This window comes from Panthera pardus, unplaced genomic scaffold (assembly GCF_024362965.1).
Source record: "Panthera pardus isolate Hobbes unplaced genomic scaffold, ASM2436296v1 HiC_scaffold_15, whole genome shotgun sequence".
Taxonomy (NCBI): Eukaryota; Metazoa; Chordata; class Mammalia; order Carnivora; family Felidae; genus Panthera; species Panthera pardus.
Window position 1 is genome coordinate 17,209,482 of NW_026526710.1, and position 18,575 is coordinate 17,228,056.

An 18,575-nucleotide genomic window follows, 5' to 3' on the forward strand; every position below is an offset into this window, starting at 1 on the left:
CATGGGTTTCCTGGCCCAAGCCGTGCGTCCTCTCCCAGAGACCTCTGAGAAAGGCAGTGAGCTCTTCCCATCTCCTGGGGTGGGTTGTTCTTCCCTCAGGTACCGGCACGACAGCTCCACAGCAGTGGCCGGCAGCCCCCGGGGCCACGGGCAGAACCGTGAGACAACCCAGGAACGCAGGAAGAAGGAAGCCAACAAGGCGACGCGAGCCAACCACAACCGGAGAACCATGGCTGACCGCAAAAGAAGCAAAGGCATGATTCCATCCTGAGGCCGCCATGGCAGGGCCAGCCGGGAGGCAGCGACACCAGACCTGCCGGGCTGAGTTACCATAGCCTTGGGTCTCCTCACCAGTTGGCCTCCTGCCAGGGCCCCAAGTTCAACTCCACCCCTCAACAGCCTCAGCTTTGCAGCCCCTGAGAAGGCCGCCTCGTCGTCCACCAGCCAGCCGTGAGCGCCTTCTTGCAGAACACACAGTGCCTTATCCCACAGTGGAAGAACCCCTGGGGCAGGAAGAACCCCAGCAGGCAAAAGGGATGGGGACAGAGCCCCAAGGCAAGCCCCACAAACCTCGTGCAGCAAGACACCACTTCTCTTTTACCCCGGACGGCAGGAAACCTGTAAATTTAAAAAACAAAAACAAAAAAAGGCCTGCAAATAAAATTTTTGACCCTTTCAAGCAATGATCCATGATGTGCCCATGGCCCGCTCCCCCTGTATCCCATTCTTCAGTGACGGCCACCATCAGGAGGGCAAGAAAGCCGGATGATCACCCGCTCTTCTCCTCAGCCTTTGGCGCTTGCGTCTCATTGTAACCCCTCCTGATGTTGCCCTGCTTTGCCGTGTGGTCCTGAGCACATCACTCCCTTCTCTGAGTATCCAGTCCCTGCTCGTGGAAGGAAGAGATAAAGGTGTGAGGTCCTGTGGTCCTTCTGTACCCTCTCGTTCAGTCCCTGCGACCTCCACCTAGGGAGGTAGGTACTATTTCCTAGTGTAGGTGAGGTCTAGGTGAGGAAGGTGAGGCACTGAGAGCTGAAGCTGCCTGCCCAGGCAACAGCTAGGAAGTAGGAGAACAGGGATTAGACCCTCAGTCTGACCCCTGGTCTTTATAGGGTTCTAGACCCCCATAGGTGGTATCATCACCGTCTCTTAGCTGACTCGAGGACGCCTTTCCAGTAACAGCCAAAACCTGAGCTTGGTACTTCCTGGTTGTGTGTACACTCCATCAAATCCTCCAAAATCAGGGGGTCAGAGACCAGAAGACACAAATGAGGATGTCACTGCCAAGCCCTGTTGAAGGACTTGGACCTAGTTCCTCAAAACCTCCTCCCAGTGTGTGTGGGGGGGGTGGGGGGGTGGGGGTGGGCAGGCAGTTGGTTCACAGTGTGGCAGCAGCTGGCAGGCATCCTGATTCCCGCCTCCCCCCACCCCCCCCCCCCCCACCCCCCAGAACACTGCCAATCAACAGAGGATCAGCAGTGGGGTATTTGCTGGCCTGATCCTACCCAGCCTAGCCTGAAGTCCATCCATGGATCCAGGCCCCTGCCCAGCTGGACCTTGACAAATCACCGTAGATGCTTGTGCAATTTATTTGCACGTGGGTAGGATGAGTGTCTGGAGCAGCCAGGCAGACAAGCACTTGACGAATTGGTTTTGTTAGGTCAGCTGCACAAGTGAAAATCAATAGCAATTCCTCTGAGCCGCACCAGTTCTCCTGGTGCATTTGAGATGCAGAGCGGAGATGGGAGTGGTGTCTTCCCCTCGAGCTGCTGAATTAGGTGAGATCAGGCTGGGGGTCAGCCATTCTGACAGGCAGCAGGAAGACTCTGTTTCCTCCCAGAGGCATTTGCCAGGGACCATAGAGGCAAGAGTCATTTGTTTTCTCTCTCCCTGAGCTCCTCAGACCTAGCTCTTGTTCCTGGAGCAAGGTGAGGTGAGTCGGGGGAGCTCTGGGCTTTACCTGCCTTACTTGTTATGGTTCACACAGCCCCTCTCACCTTCATTTTGTCATACGTAGCTCCTGACCGCTCGGAGCGGTGTTCAAGCCTCCTACTGGCATCCTGGTTTAAAGGATTTGAGAAGACAAGCAATTTTTCAAATTTCCCAGAATGTACTGCTAGGTCAAACTGGATCTCCCTTGAAGAATCATGTTCTTTCTCATTTCAGATCTTGAGGGCACCCTTTCAGGGATGCTTTGCAAACACCTCACTCAGGATCATCCAGAACAGTGCTGGTCGGCACACCCCTTCACCTCTCAGGGCCTCAGTTTTCCCATCTGCAAAGTGGGTATATTGGTCCAGGTGAATGGTTTCCACCTGGTGCCAATTAAGTCCTCTGAGGAGGCCCCAAGGTTTAAGATGAGCAATGGCACAAGTGTTACAAGTGAGGTGGGATGGGAGTCTGAACCCTGCTCACTTGATCACTGGGCCCCATCACCCCACTACTCCTAAGCAGGAATTTCTAAGTGCCTTCTCTACACCCTGTTAGAGAACATGACTATCACAGGCATTTCCTAGGAAGCTTGTACGACCTAGTGCCTCCAAGAGGACTTAGGACTTTGAGTGTCTTTGTTTCTAGCTCATGAGTGGCAATGATGGCAGACATGTTTGTTTGAACAGTGCTTCTGTGCCTCTGTGAGATAGGTAGGGCAGAGCCTGTCGTTGATAAGAAGGGACCCGGGAGCCCAGGGAGGGCAATGAACTTGTCCAAAGCCCATGGCAAGTTAGCAGCAGAGCCTGGATGCAGATCCTTTTTGAGTTCCAGGTACTGTCTGGAAAAGGAAGTGATTGGCAAGAACCTGCCTGTCCCTGTCACACTGGGAGCTTGGGCTAAATAACACAGGGAAGGAAACAAACAAAACACAAAAGTAAACCCACCAAAAATGCAGGGGGTGGTTATAGAGCCCCCTTCTTTAAAATGATGTCAATGAACTCTTAATAGCAATGTAAAAAACTAAATATTGACAAATAAGTTGTTTGAGTTTTTTTTGAAGAGAATAAATTGAATGGTAATGCATCATGATTGTGAAAATATTTTTTAAAAATTTGAATACAGACCAAGTCTGGAAAGGAATGTGCATAAATGAAAATGATGGTAAGACCATGATATTTGTAATGAGAATAAAAGCACTTACTGAGTACTTACCATGACTAGAGTATCTGCTGGGCGCTTTCCTTATGTTACCTTGTTTGATTCTCACAAGGTAGGTACAGAGGAGAAAATCAAGGTCAGAGAGGGTAGGTGACCAAGGAGGGATTCAGTCCCAGGATTGTCTCCTAAAGCCCATGCTCTTAACCCCTAAACCACATGCCATTCCTTTCTTGCCCCCACATCCTTATCCTTGTTACTGCTGTTGCTACAAAGGAGAAAATAACAAATCAAATAGCTGCAGAACAGGAGGATGGGAAGTCCCGTTTTGTCAGGCCAGGTTGATGGGACTCCACTAGTATGCACGCTCCACCATTGGACACGGTCAGATCTCAGATGTCCTGCTGCATTTTTTTCCACTTTTTGTTTTCAGATCCGTGCATCCTTTCGTCTGTGTGTCCAGTCTGCCATTGAGCCCGCTGAGTGATTCTTCATTTTTATGTCCAGTCCCTCTCCAGGGGAAGCAGAGAAAAGGCTGGGAGTGGAGCTCTCTCAGCTAAGAGGAGAGCAGCAGAGCCCGAGGGGCACTGAGGCCAGGGAGGGGGCCAAGAGGCCAGGGCCAAACGCTCCAGGGTGGATAAGGAAGAAGGATAGGAGAGACCGAGGGAGCCCCAAAATTAGGACCATAGGCCAGGACATGGCCTGGACATTTGTCCAGAGCTCCCAGTATTTACTGCCTGCCCTCAGGGTTTGGGTCAGCCAGGTTGGGAGGACCACGGGAGGAGAGGATAAATGCATCCACCCAGCACATGTGGACCAAGATCTACTAGGTGCCAGGCACTGTGTCAGGCATGCGTGAGAAAGACTGGGCCCCCGCCCCCATGGAGTTCACAGTCCAAGGCAGGATCTGGGTATTAAGATGTTTTGGGAAAATGATTTAGTCACAGCTGTGCTAAGCCCTAAAAAATAAATGAAGAATATACCACACAGAGGGGCGCCTGGGTGGCTCAGTTGGTTGAGCGTCTGAGTTCGGGCTCAGGTCATATCATAGCTCGTGAGTTCGAGCACCATGATGCGCTCTGTGCGGACAGCTCAGAGCCTGGAGCCTGCTTTGGATTCTGTGTCTCCCTCTCTCTCTTTGCCCCTCCCCCACTCTGTCTGTCTCTGTCTGCCTCAAAATAAACAAAAAAAGAATATACCACACAGATATCTCCCAATCATTTTTTTCTGTTTATTTACCTTTTTTTTTTAACTGTAGCTTTTCTCTCTCTAAGTTTTCCCAGCATCATAGACAAGAGTTTCAGTTTGGAGACTCACTAAAGTGAAACGTGAATGGAAAACAAAACAAATAAATGAAGAAATGAACAGGCAAGGAGAACAGAAAGAAGCCAAGAGCAACGAGACTTTCCGGAAGCAAAGGATAGTGGTCACAGTGTCAGGCAGCAGCTGGGAGGTCAAGCAGACTGAGTAGTGGGGCTCACTGGGCCACTGCCCCAGCTTGGCCAGGAAGTGATGGGGAGGCAGCCAGTGGGAAGAATGGAAGGTGAGGAAGAGAAGGCAGGAGAGTGGGCCCCTCTTCTAAGGAACTTGGCATCAGAGAGGAGGAAGAGGGAGCTCAGAGGTGAGGAGGGAATGTTGGAACCCCGACCGTGTTGATGGGAGGTGCCAGAGCTCTAGGGGACCCACTTGGGGGAAGGCTAGTCCCCAGATCAGACTGGTGTCCCTTGCTAGCTAGATCCCTGGATGCTGGGGCAGGAGGAAGGGGCCTTATGGCCAGAGGCTGCTTTTGCCAATCTGTAGCCTGAAGCAAGGTAATGCAGTCTAAATGTTACTTTCTCCACCTATGCGTGCGTATGGGGGAGGAGGTGGTCTTAGAATCAAATTCACATCACACTGGAAATTCTCTCCCAACAATCAACAATCATCAAGAGAATTTTACACAGCTGGCAGACCCGGGAGGGCCTTAAAGGGCATCTTGTCCAGAATTTCTCAACCTATTTAAACTCCCAACCCTCCCCGAATGTCAGACCCTGGGATTTCAGGTTACCCCCACCACTACCCCACCTCCCCTGGGGGTGGGGAGGTTTGCCCTGCTTAAGAATTCGCTGGGCTTCCATGGTGCTCTCCCAGCCATGGAGGTTATATCAAGCTTTACTCTCTGTGGTCTGAATTACAAAAATAACAGGCACTTAATTCTAGTTTCCCAAGTATGAAATTATGACATTGAATATGGTTTTTCTGGCTGCCTGAGCCCACCCTCAACACTCTGACTGGTCCCTTAAATCCCAAGGGGTAATTACGGTTTTCTCCTCCTTAAAGTGGTTTTCACAGAAGAGCCTGGCCAAAAGGGGGCCCCCAATGGGATGGAGGCCAACCATTCCCATCCATTTCGGAATTTTAATTTGCAGAGCTTACATGCAGGCTCACACCCTGTCTCCCATGTTGTGGTCTGATCTACTTACTCTGCGTTCTTTCACATGTACATCTGCAAGCTTCACGAGCCCACCCTTTTTATTGTTATTTTGTTCATAAAGGTGACCTGGGGTGATGAAGAGAGCACTGGACTAAAGGTCAGGAGGCTGGGGTCTAGGCCCTAGATTTCAGCAAGCTGTGTGACCTTAGGTCAGTTACTTGGCCTCTCTGGGCCTCAATTTCTTCTGATAAGAAATGGGGATGATCATTTACCTTCTCTTGCCTGATGGGCATGGATTATTGTGATGGTCAGATGACATCATGATGGTGGGTGGGGGCAAGGTGCACTCTCAACTTGGTGAATCTTATGAATCTTATTCAAATCAGAGAGAAGAAAACCAGCTGTCTACTCTGCATTTGGGGCAGTTTCCACTTCTCTCTTTTAATCACCCTGCCAGAAACTTCTTTGCACAAATCACCCATTTCCAGTGGACACATTTCCAAGAGTGGAATGCTGGGGTCCCAGGGCCAGGAAGAGATTTAGAGCTGCCTCTGTCTGGATTTTTGCTGACCGTTCCTACCAGAAGGACAGAATCAGGGAGTAGCTTGAACTCCAAAGCTTTTGGCACCACAAGCAAGTTCTGTCATGAAACAGCCTCCCCACAAGGCTCATGCCTCTAGGGAAGCCTGGCGCTGTCACACTGGGACCCCTCTGGATGGGAGTCTGTTTAGAAAGTGAGATTGTTTCTCCTTTCCTCTGACAGGCCTACCAGGTGCCACATGACAGGTCCAATGGGCAGAGTGCAGGCTCTAGGTCCAGCTGACCTCTGTCACAGGAGAGGGGCTATAGATGAGGACCTGGTACAGGGATGTGTACAGCCTGTCACAGCTGGAAAATCAGACTCCCCAGTTTAGGAGGGGTCTACACAGAAGGGCATTGGTTCCTCCCCCAGAGTATTAACTCTGAGTAACACGCAATGTCCGTGCCAGAACTTTTCCTTGGGTATGAGGGTCCTCTGAATGGCCAGTGGCCTATTTGGCTTTTGTCATTTCGAGCAGGGCCTTGGCTCCGGGACCAGAACCAAGCTGGCCTCAGCCACTCCCTGGCTCTGTGACTCTGAGCAAGGTGCCTTCATTTCTCTGAGCCACAGTGGTTTCTAAATTGAGATGTTGGCAGGATGGCTGGGATAAGTGCCGGCCCACCGTGAGGCAGGCTAGTGAACTGACAGGGCCTTGCTCACTTCAACCCACGAGAAGGGTGGCGGGTGCTTCCCACCAACGTCCCGGCTGGCTTTCTGTGCACCCCGCTTCTCACCTTCTCAGCACGGCTGCCCTGATTCCTCTAGGGCAGTCCTCCCAGAAATCTCTGGTCTCAGGATAAACTGGACACACAGGAGCTGGCAAGAAAAGAAGAACGGCACCATCCAGCCTGATAAGCATGTGATAGGCTCCCTGGGAGCACAGAGGAGGTACCCTGCTTAGCTTTGTGGAACAGGAAATTATCTCACTGAATCTTTGAACCAAAACCAGGTGATAGGTGTAATTATAAGTCTCATTTAGAGGTTTGGCCCCTTACTCATGGCTGAGCAATGGCTGAGTCAAGATTCAAACCGAGGCTTGCCAGCCTCCAAAGTCCATATTTTCAGCCTCTTGGCTTTCCTGCTTCCTCAGAGCTGACACTGACTCCATGTATGGTTGGCTCAGCATGGAAAAGAGAACCTATCACCTCCTTTGTTCTAAATACCATACTTCTATTAATACAATCTATAATCAAGTCACTCCATGACAGAGTCATTCCATTGACAGAAGGGAAAGGAGATGAGAGTGGGAAGTTGGGCAGGACATATTTTCCAAATCTCCACTTTGCAATAGTTTCCCCTGTCTGCTAGTGGAAGGAAGGGGTGCCCCTGAGAGGGTCCAGTTTGAAGGAGGTGTTTCATTAGGAAATACTAGTGAGCTGCGGACACAAGGCATCAGAACTGCAGCCCCACGGCAGGAAGTGGCCTCTCTGTTGACAGTCCTTACAGGAGGGAGACAGAAATGTGCTCAGACATCTGGAAGGGAGGAAGATAGATAGAGGCAGAAAGGAGTCTGTTACATGGTTAAAGGTGTGGAGAAAAGATAAGGATTACTGGAGGAATGCACAAGCTTGCTGGAGTCTAAAACAGTGTTAGAGACGCTGAAAACGAGATTATCACAGCCACACACAGGGAAGCACAAGAAAGTGATCAGGCGTTAGGGGGATAGAAAGGATGTCAGGATCACAATTTCAAAACAGCTGGGACAAGGGGTGGGGCACTTGGATGATTCAGCTGTACAGTCATGGCCAAAGTTCTCAGCCTGCATTTCGTGGATTGAATATGCTAATTAGGCACTGGTCCCTGAAAACTGTGCAGGGAGCCCCCTTTTATTTACTCACTGTAGCAACATAACAAAACCACCCCTAGTAGGCATGTGCTAAGGACATTACAAGCATTATCTCACATATCTTCCCGAACACCCTGTGAGGTTTTGCTATCATTATCCCATTTTCCACGTGAGGAAATCAAGGCTCACACCAGGGGAAGCAACCTGCCCAAGGTCACTTGGCTGGAGAGTAGCAGAGCTAGAATTCAAACACAGGCATGTGCTATTTCGGTAATCCATGCCTAGGCAGAAGACGGGAGAGCATAGGGACCCATAGCAGGACCGTATTTGGAAGGTTTGTAAAGTGAGATTTGAGGTAGCTTGGCTCTTAAATGTCAGGCCAAGGGATTTGAACTTGATCTCAACCATAGTGGGGAGCCATTGAAGGTGTTTGAGCAGGGGAGTTGATCTGGCAGTCTTATGAGGATGCAGTGGAGGAGAAGTGTCCAGAGCAGCTGCGGAAGGTTCTGTGCAGGAGTTTTGAAGGGAGGATAGGCCAGGAGAAGCAGAAAGACAGCACCCCTGTATTCACAGACTGTCGGCTAAGTGGCTCCCAGCTGACACTTTCTCTGCATTCCATCATTGCCTTGTCCTTGATGCCCGCTGGAGTCTGCCCTTGGCATTCAGTCTGTGGATAAATCCAAGCATATCAGGCCAAGGCCCCAGTGAAGAGAGATAAATGATTTTCACATGGTGCAGAGCTGTGGCTATGAGCGTAGCCCCTGGAGCCAACTGTCCTGTGTTTGAACCTCTACTCTTACTAGCTGTGTTACCCTAGACAAAAGACTTAACCTCTCTGAGCCTCATTTTCCACCTATAAAATGGGATGGAGAGCAGTGCCCACCTGCGATTGAGGATCCAGTGACATGGAATATGTTAATGGCACCAGGCCCGGGCCTGGCCCTGGGTGAGTGCCTAGAGAAGGCAGCTATTTTTGCGTGTGGGTGTGTGATGTTCTGCGTATGCTAGTGCCTGCCCCTGTACAGAGCGTTCGTTCTTTGCTCGTACGAAAGCAACAGCCATCACCTTCACTCTGCCTGAGGAATTTGTATTCCCTCCAACTATGCACATTGCTCAGACATTTGAAATTCATTGATTTCTGTCCTTTCCTTGCAAGGCTTCAAATTCATTTGTAGGACAGTCCTTGTTCCTTGTTATTGGAAGGGCTGGCTGAGTTACGGGATGGAATCTATTTCTTTTTAATAACTTATATTGCTCCCCCACCCCCCCACCCCCACCCCGGGCCACATTACAAAAACAGTAACATGCTTCTCGGTGTGATTCACACAAGTCAGCAAAGAGAAAGAACATTTCCACCATCCGGAAATAATTGCTGTTAGGATTTTAGCTCTTATCCTTCCGACATTATTTTAGAAAAAGGAATATGCATACGGGTTTTCTCTGAAAATGGGATCATACTACATGTGTTACTGTCACCGTTTTTTCAGTTAGTTAGACATTGTGAACATGTTCCATCTCTCATCTTTGTCCTTTTAATGGGTTAACGCTGTTCTATCAGATTACACTTTAGTCAACCCGGTAGCTGTGCATTTTGGTTTTCTCATTATTTGCTATTAAACTACAGTGAACAACCTCCTGGCTAAATATCTGTCCACATCCATGATTATTTTCTCAGGGTAAGTTCTTAGAATTGCTAAGTCAAATTTTTTGACTGTCGAATTGACCTTCCCAACAGGATTTGAGAACAATCATTTCCTATGTCTTTGCTCAGGCTGGGTATTACAATTTTTAAAAATTTTCCCAAGTTTATTTTTTAATTTGTGTTTTATTTTTTTGAGAGGGCACAAGTGAGCAAGCTGCAGAGAGAGAGAGAGAGAGAGAGAGAGAGAGAAGTAGGGCTCACTCAGGGCTCATGTTTTCACCCAAAGCGGGGCTCGTGTTCACCCAATGCGGGGCACAAGCTCACCCAACGTGGGACTTGAACTCACGAACTGTGAGACCATGACCTGAGCCAAAGTCAAATGCTTAACGACTGAGCCACCACCCAAAATCTTCACAAGTTTGCATATCTAGCTATTTTTACTTCGCAAATCTTTTCTTGCAGAACCTCAAGGAATAGATGCAGGTATAAAATGGGCCCGAGAGGGTGGGGGGTGGGCAAAATGGGTGAAAGGGAGTGGGAGATAAAGGCTTCCAGTTATTGAATGAGTCATGGGAATAAAAGGCACAGCATAGGAAATATAGTCAATGATACTGTAATAGCTGATGACAGATGGTAGCTATACTTGTGGTGAGTATAGTATAATGTATAAACTTGTCAAATCACCATGTCGTACACCTCAACCTAATGTAACACTGTGTGTCAGCTACACTCAAATAAAAATTAATTTAAAAAAATTAAATGGGGGCGCCTGGGTCGCTCTGTCGGTTGAGCGTCCGACTCTTGATTTCGGCTCGGGTCATGATCCCAGAATTGTGGGATCAATGCTTTGGGCTCTGCACTGAGCATGGAGCCTGCTTGAGACTCTCTCTCTCTCTTTCTTTCTTTCTCTCTCTCTCTCCCCTGCTTTGCCCCTCTTTCCTACTCTCTCTGTCTCAAATTAAAAATAATAATAATAAAAATAAAGACAACATTAAAAAAAATAATCCAATGGACCTGAGAAGCAAACCTCTTGCACACTAATGACAGCCTGGAGTCGGTTTCCCGAGGAACTCAGCCTATGATAGGCAGCATCCTTGTGTCTACTGGGGAAAAGTCTAGAATGTTCCAAGGGCTGGGCCTTTCTTTGAGCTGCCAGGACAAGTTGGACTCCACCCAGAGCTGAAAAGTTTTGAACATTGGCAGGCAGCCCTAGAGTGCCAGCCCGGATAGCTCCTGGCTGGGTTAATTAAGCAGTCAGCTTGGTGAGGATTTAATGCAGAGTAATCCTTACTCCCTTTGACACCCCTCCAAGATGACAGCATCTCCAGAAATAACAAGAATCATAGCTGCCATTCTGCAATATCATGGTGGGTATCTTACAGATGAGAAAACTGGCTCAGGGAGAGTAAGTAACTTGCCTAAATTCACCCAGCCCGTGGGTGGTGGGGCTTGAATTCTAACCCAGGACTGTCCATTCTGAAATCAGTGCTGTTTACACCTCACTAGAGCTATTCAGTGGGAATAATAAAATGACCTCTTGGATTATTGGTCAAATAAAGTGACACATAAACTGCAAAGCACTTAGTACAATGCCTGGCTCATGGCTACTAGTTGATAAATGTAAGCTACTAATCAGAACTCCTCCAGGGGCTGACCTTTCTTCTTAGAATGAAATCCACATGACCTACAAGACCATACAATATCTGACCCTGTCTATTACTTCCTCCCTTCCTTTAGTTCAGTGAATAAGCCAAACCCATACTCACCCCAGGGCCTTTGCACTTGCTGTCCTTGTTTCCTGAATGCTCTTTGGATCTTTACCCGAGATTCAAATCTCAGCTCAAATGCCATTTCCAAGGAGAAATGTTCCCTCACTAGTTACCTGAGCATTTCACACTGCTCTTTAAACCTGAGTTACCCCCTATATTTTACCCAGTTTTATTTTATTCATAGCCCTTAACATGAGCTGAAGTTCTTATTTACTTTGTTTACCATCTGTCTCCCCAACTCGAATGTAAGCTGTAAAAGGGTAGGGATCTTTCTTGTTCCGCACTCTATAGCCAGGGTCTAGAACAGAGCCAGGCAGAGTAGGCACTCAATACATATGTATTGGTTGAATGAATGAATGAATAAGTGGTTTCTACCAGTTTTCTAGAGATTTTTGAAATTGGACATCAGCTCCAATACGCTTAGCCAAGAGAGTGGTCCTGCTTGCTCAGAGCTACACTGGATGCCAACTTCTCAGAAAAGGATTTCAGAGGCCTTCAGTAACCTACTTTTATGAGGTATCCAGGCATTTAGCTTTTCCTAACACCTGTGCAAGGGGAGCAGGTGGGAAGTTCTTGGGGCTTTCTAACCAAAAAGCCCCTTTTCAGCTCTTGACTCCAGGAAATATCTCAGGCTGAACTGGGGAAGGAAACTTTTTCCAGTAATAAACAGCTTCTTGGTGCCAGTCTGAGGAGGGTGCTAATCCTCATTTCCCCCACCTGCGAGGCACATCCACCCAGGGAGCTCTGGGGAGGCCCAGCTCTCAGTTGGCAGTGCCACTCAAGGGCAAATTCTCACCCCTTCTCAGGAAGGGGAATCCTGGGGCCTCCAAGTAGTGGGTTCTAGGCCTGAAGCCAGGGCTGGGGGCACACATTTTGCATTTGTCTGTGTTCACACCTTCTCTGGGAAGCCCCCTTTTAAGACCCCCGCCCATTATAAAAATAATACACACTTGGGGTGCCTGGCTGGCTCAGTCAGAAAAGCATGCAACTTTTAATCTCAGGGTTGTGTGCTCGAGCCCCATGTTGGGTGTAGGGATTACTTAAAAGTACATTATTTAGGGGAGCCTGGGTGGCTCAGTCGGTTAAGCACCCGACTCTTGATTTCGGCTCAGGTCATGATCTCATGGTTCATGGGATCGAGCCCTGCATCAGGCTCTGCACTGACTGCACAGAGCCTGCTTGGGATTTTCTCTCTCTCTGTCCCTCTCCTGCTCATGTGCATGTGCGCTCTCTCAAAAACAGACTTTAAAAAAAAGTGCATTAATTAATTAATCATAACAACAGAATTACTGTTACCCAGTAATTCTATTTCTGGTATATACCTAAAAGAACTGGGGCACGTGGGTGGCTCAGTTGGTTAAGCGTCTGACTTCCACTCAGGTCATGATCTCGTGGTTCATGAGTTCCAGCCCCACGTCGGGCTCTGTGCTGACAGCTCAGAACCTGGACCCTACTTTGGATTCTGTGTCTCCCTCTCTCTCTGTTCCTTCCCCGCTCGCAATCTGTCTCTCTCTCAAAAATAAATAAAAAAATTTTTAAAAAGAATTAAAAGCAAGGTCTTGAAGACATTTTTGTACATCCACAGTCATAGCAGCATTATTCAAAATAGTAAAAACATTGAAACCCAAGTGTCTACTGATGGATGAATGGATAAGCAAAATATGGTATATGTATATATATGATGAAATATTATTCAGCGTGAAAAAGGAAATTCAGCGAAATGCTACAACATGGATAAACTTTGAGAACATTAAGTGAAATAAGCCAGCCACAAAAAAACAAATACTATATAATTCTACTTATATGAGGTACTTAGTCAAAATCATAGGGACAGAAATTATAATGGTGGTTGTCAGAGGCTGGGGAAAGGGAGAATGGGGAGCTATTTAATAGGTACAGTTTCAGTTTTACAAGATGAGGACAGTTCTGGGGATGGACATGTGAGTATATTTAATATCCTGTATACCTAAAAATGGTTAAGATGGTAAATTTTGTCATGCGTATTTTATTTTTATTTTTTTTGACAGAGCACGAGCAGAGGAGAGGAGCAGAGAGAGAATCTCAGGCAGGCTCTACACTCTGCATGGAGCCAAACTCAGGACTCAATCCCGCAACCCTGGGATCACGACTTAAGCTGAAATCAAGAGTCAGATGCTCATCCAACTGAGCCACACAGGCAACACCCTTTTTTTAAACACGAGAAAACCAAATTTATTTTATTTTTTCAATGCTTATTTAGTTTGAGAGCGAGAGTGCGAGCAGGGGAGAGGCAGAGAGAGAGAATCCCAAGCAGGCTCCACACCGTCAGCACAGAGCCCGACGCTGGGCTCGAACTCACAAACTGTGAGATCATGACCTGAGTGGAAATCAAGAGTCAGACACTTGACCGACTGAGCCACCCAGGCGCCCTTATTTTATTTTAAAGTTTTATTTATTCAGGTCATCTCTATACCATCATGGGGCTCAAACTCACAACCCCAAGATCAAAAGTCACAGGTTCTTCTGATAGAGCCAGCCAAGTGCCCTAGAAACCATTTAAAAGCGTGCATATGTACATAGGTAATCAGATACGGAAATTCTCTGGTGTTGCTAATCTTTTTCATCTTTGTCGATTTGGTAGTCAAAAAATAGCATTCCATTTTGTTTATTAGTGAAACTGGGCATTTTTTCATGTTTGTAGCCACTTTTATTTCTTGTACTAACTTCTGAGTTATTTACCTTTTTCTTAGTAACTTGGAACACTGCTTCATGTATTAGTGAGGTTGGTACTTTGCCGTATGTGTTGGGTATTTCAGTTAAAACAAGGTTTTCAACAACTGCATATTTCACCTCAACAGTAATTCTTATTTAGGATATTTTGTTTTCACTTTTCCCATTACAAAAAACACCATGATGAACATCCCTTATGGGTATCCATATTTTTTTAGGAAAATTTGCCAGAAGTGGGGTTTCTTGGGTCAAAGATATGCACATTAAAGATTTTAATACATAGGTACAAAATAGCCTTCAGGAAAACGGTGCCACTGCACATGCACTTTCTTATAGTACAAGTTGCATATGTATTTGATACAAAATGGCATTTACAAGGGGCCCTTGGGTGGCTCAGTCAGGTAAGTGTCTCGATTTCAGCTCAGGTCACAATCTTGCATTTCGAGTTTGAGCTCCACGTCAAGCTCCTCGACGACAGTGCGGAGTCTGTTGGGATTCTGTCTCCCCCCTCTTTGCCCTTCCCTCTCTCTCTCTCAAAATAAATATGCTTAAAAAGTGGCATTTACAATGTCTCTTGTAGTTCAAGCCTGTTAGCCACCACATGCCTGGTTGCACCTACCACAGTGCCTCACACACAGTGGCCACCCAAATATTTGTTGAATGAATGACTGTACTATGTTCCTTGAACCTCTTCCTCCCATCCCTACTGCTCCATAGCCTGCCAGCAGAATCTTCTGGTTCTCCAGGTCCTTAAGCATCCCCCCATGTCTCTCTGCCAGCAGTTGTGTCCACGAGCCAGGATCTGTGACTGTTAACTACATTTAAATGTTTCTTTGAGAGAGCGAGAGAAGAGAGAGGGGGGGAGGGCAGAGAGAGGGAGAGAATCCTAAGCAGGCTCTCAGCACAGAGCCCAACACGGGGCTCAATCTCATGAACCGTGAGATCATGACCTAAGCCAAATTCAAGAGTTGGACGCTTAACCGATTGAGCCACCCAGGTGCCCCTTAACCTGCATTTAACAACTCATTTAATACTCACAAAGAACCCACACAGAAGGTACCTCCATGAATCCCATATTACAGACCAGGAAACTGAAGCTCAAAGAGGTCAGGTGCCTTGCCCTTGGTTCACACAGCTAGAACTGGTAGGGTGAGGATTCAAACCTATCAAGGAAGCACCATGATAAACCAAACTCATTAGAGAGGGGAACTCTGGCAGGAAGGTCAGAGTTCTGGTCCAACTTCAGCATCAGAAGATGGGCTGTGGCCCAGAGAGGTATGCCAACTTGTCCAAAGACACTCAGCAAATTAAAAGCAGAATGGAGAGATCCAGGGGCAGGGAATGGCCCCAAACCCTCAGGGCAGGGTTTTTTCCTACAGCTGAATCCACTGCTTCCCTATGGTTAAGCCAGTCAGTTCACCCCCATGCGATTTTAGAATGGAATTTTAAATCTTAAATAGAATTTAAAATTTTAATTTTGGGGGTGCCTGGGTGGCTCAGTTGGTTAAGTGTCTGACTCTTGGTTTCGGCTCAGGTCATGACCTCACGGTTCATGAGTTCAAGCCCTGCAAGGGGCTTGCTGCTGTCAGCACAGAGACCACTTTGGATCCCCTGTATCCCTCTTTTTCTGCACCTTCCCCGCTCATGTGCTCTCTGAGAAATGAATAAACATTTAAAAAATAAACATTTTTTATTATTTTTTAAATGTTTATTCATTTTTGAGAGACAGAGACAGAATGTGAATGGGGAAGGGGCAGAGAGGGAGACACAGAAGCAGGCTCCAGACTCTGAGCAGTCACCATAAGAGCCTGACATAGGGGTCAAACTCATGAACCACAAGATCATGACTTGAGATCATGACCTCAGATGCTCAACCGACTGAGCCACCTAGGTGCCCGCAAACTAAAATGGAATTACTGGGGCACCTGGCTGACTTAGTTGGTAGAGCATGCAACTCTTTTTTTCAAGTTTTATTTATTTAAGTAATCTCTACAACCAACACAGGACTCGAACTCAACTCCTAGATCAAGAGTTGCATGCTCCACCAACTGAGCCAGCCAGGTGCCCCAAGCATGCGACTCTTGAGCTCAGGGTTGTGAATTTGAGCCCCACACCGGATGTAGAGCTTACATTAAAAAAAAAAAAAAAAAGAGTGGAATTACTGATTTAGAAGCAAAAGTGGAAAGTAACACTTCCAATTATAGTTCATGTTTTGCAAACCAGAGTTCTTTGGAAGTTAACGGGGAATCCGAAATAATGGAACTTGCCCTTCAGATGTCTGCAGAGGACTCTGGCCTCAATCAATAAGTGAAGATCGGGTAGAGTTAACAAAGCACTAGATACAGAAGCATGTCTCAAGGACAATTTACATTTATTTGCTGATGACTGATTAAACATACTTCAAACACGGCAGAAGTTAAAGAGTCTGTCAGGTGAAGCCACTTCTTGCCAACAGCTAAAGGTGGTCGGTGAAGATAATCTGAGCATCATCTTCAAGCTGAGGCCCTGGTTCTGGGCAAACAGCTGGTGGATGGACCTGGTCCTTTTGGCTTGGGTAGGGGTCTCCGGGGAACTACTTATTCTCATACTTGTGCTTGATGTGTTTCCACAGCTTCTGCATTTTAAAGACAAAAGTCACAAACTTTTAGTTTTGTTTCTGTCATTTTGCAGCTACTCCCACTGTCCTGGTCTCTAAAACAAGCTTGAGAAAAACATATACCACGTCTGGACAGTTGGGGTGGGCAAAACGGAAGCAACGCTAGGCTTGACGCACATTCCCAACACTTGCAAAACGTGTTGATGTTATCAATTGCCATGTAAAATTAAGTGGGAGAGGATGATCCTTCTTTTACAGGAAATTGAGGTAACTGCTCAAAAGTACACAATTAAGGAACAGAGCCCAGAAGATGCCTTATTTCCTTAACTCCCAGGTATTATTCAAGAGATCTAAATGCATAGGCCCAAATAATTCACACTGCATCATTTTTTAGTTCCTTAAACATATTATTCTTGAGTCAGGAGCTAGTTGGATTCTCATTCCTAAAAGCACAGATTGATGTTTTGATAGCATACTTAAATGCTGTTCCCAAACATTGAAAATGGCCAGCAGAACTGCTTTCAGGAGATGGAACAGTGGCAACACTTTCATAGGGAAAGTTGTCCAGGCCACAGGCGGACAGCATTAGCGGGCAGAGTCTTCCTGGGCCGTAAGGTCAGACAGCTCTGAATTAAAACCACAAGTGAATGGTGAAACAGGGGTATCTGTAGGAGACCTTCCCTAGTATAAGCCACAATTTAATGATATAAAGCGTGTACAGCATCTAGCACACTGTTGGCACACAATGAGTCTAAAAGGTGTGGTCATTCCCTACCTACATGCTCCTGAGGAACGTCACAAACGTTATTTTTTTGATGCACCACCTACCAGGTACTGTGACACCTTGCAAGTATCTCACGTAATCCTCACAGTAATTCTCTACTGTAGTTACTGTTATTAACATCTCTATATTACAGATAAAAGTGAAGTTCATAGAGGCTAAGAAACTCCCCCAAATGAATCCACAGTTATCAAGTGACAAGGCCCAGTATTCCCATCCAGGGCTCTGATTTCATATTCCCATCTCCTAACCATTATGGCTACCATAATGCCTGCGTGGGAAGCCTTTGGGAAGTGAAGAGTGCTATCTTTCAGATAGGCCTTTTCAAGGCCAGCCACAGTATCTAAGGCCATGTCCTTTTCAGGACACTTGCCCGCTCAAATCTGCCCTCGAAACCCTCAGAGGAGACAATGGGTCCGGGTTCCAGCCCTGATTCACCACTGACTTCTGATTGGGGTAGCCCTAGTAAGACCTCTGCTCTCACTAGGCTTTAGTTTCTACTTCTGCAGAATGGACAAATGGGGATGTGATATCAAAACTTACAACCCCCCCCCCCCCCCCCCCCCCCCGCCAAAGGATCTACTGACCTCATTTAATGTTTTGGGATTCACATCTGGTGGAGAGAACATACGGCAGTCGACCGACATAAGGCGCCCATGGCTTTCCCCCCTCTTAGTAAGGAAGACTGAGTCCCAACCCATCTCCACTCCCAGTCACCCCTCAGGTGGGCCCAAGGTCAGGAATGGCCCAGTCCCTCACCCCCTCGTTGATGTGTTCGTAGATCGCGTCCGCGCCTTGGTCGAAGGCGCGCTCGAAGAACAAAGCGCCCACGGCGATGGTGAGGGCGAAAGTGGAGGTCCTGCGGAACAACAGGGAGTATAACCTCGCAGTAAACGTCGGGGCCGCCATCTTTCTCCACTGTGGAGCCCGCGCCTGCGCCGCGGCCGACCATGGTCTCCACAAGCCCTCGGCGTGCAACACTTTATGGGATATGTAGTTTTTCTGAATCTCAGTGCTTGTCGTTTTGAACAACAGAGGTAAGTGATGGCTTGCGGGGGAGACAAGTCTCATAGGATTCAGATTAGGACAGCCCAGAAAGTGCGGTAAGATTTTTTTACCCATTTTTTCTCTTCAATAATCTCTTGCTGATTGAATACCTCGAACTACAACACCCAGAAGCTTTCGCGCTTCCGTTACCTCTCCCACTACCTG

The 18,575-nt window shown here is 47.3% G+C and overlaps 2 protein-coding genes across 5 annotated transcripts in view; one reads left to right on the plus strand and one right to left on the minus strand.

The window, feature by feature from the left end:
* The window catches only part of ASCC2 (activating signal cointegrator 1 complex subunit 2), a 43,144-nt gene extending 39,995 nt beyond the window's left edge, over nt 1-3,149 (plus strand). For all 3 annotated transcript variants that reach the window (XM_019426619.2, XM_053902179.1, XM_019426620.2), the window contains one exon: nt 100-3,149. In XM_019426619.2, the coding sequence (XP_019282164.2) occupies nt 100-271 (172 nt within the window). In that variant the 3' untranslated portion in view covers nt 272-3,149. The remainder of the gene's footprint in view (nt 1-99) is intronic.
* Nucleotides 3,150-16,340: 13,191 nt separating this feature from the next.
* LOC109253571 (cytochrome b-c1 complex subunit 9) lies at nt 16,341-18,315 on the minus strand. 2 transcript variants are annotated; one of them, XM_019426626.2, is made up of 3 exons: nt 18,123-18,315; nt 17,951-17,976; nt 16,341-16,600 (listed from the first exon to the last, which is right to left on the minus strand). In XM_019426626.2, the coding sequence occupies exons 1-2, from the start codon at nt 18,270-18,272 to the stop codon at nt 17,971-17,973; spliced, it is 156 nt and encodes a 51-aa protein (XP_019282171.1). In that variant the 5' UTR covers nt 18,273-18,315; the 3' UTR covers nt 16,341-16,600; nt 17,951-17,970. The 2 variants fall into 2 exon arrangements, with proteins under 2 accessions (XP_019282171.1, XP_019282170.1); XM_019426625.2 differs by lacking the exon at nt 17,951-17,976 and having other exon boundaries at nt 18,123-18,305.
* Between the last annotated feature and the right edge of the window lie 260 nt (nt 18,316-18,575).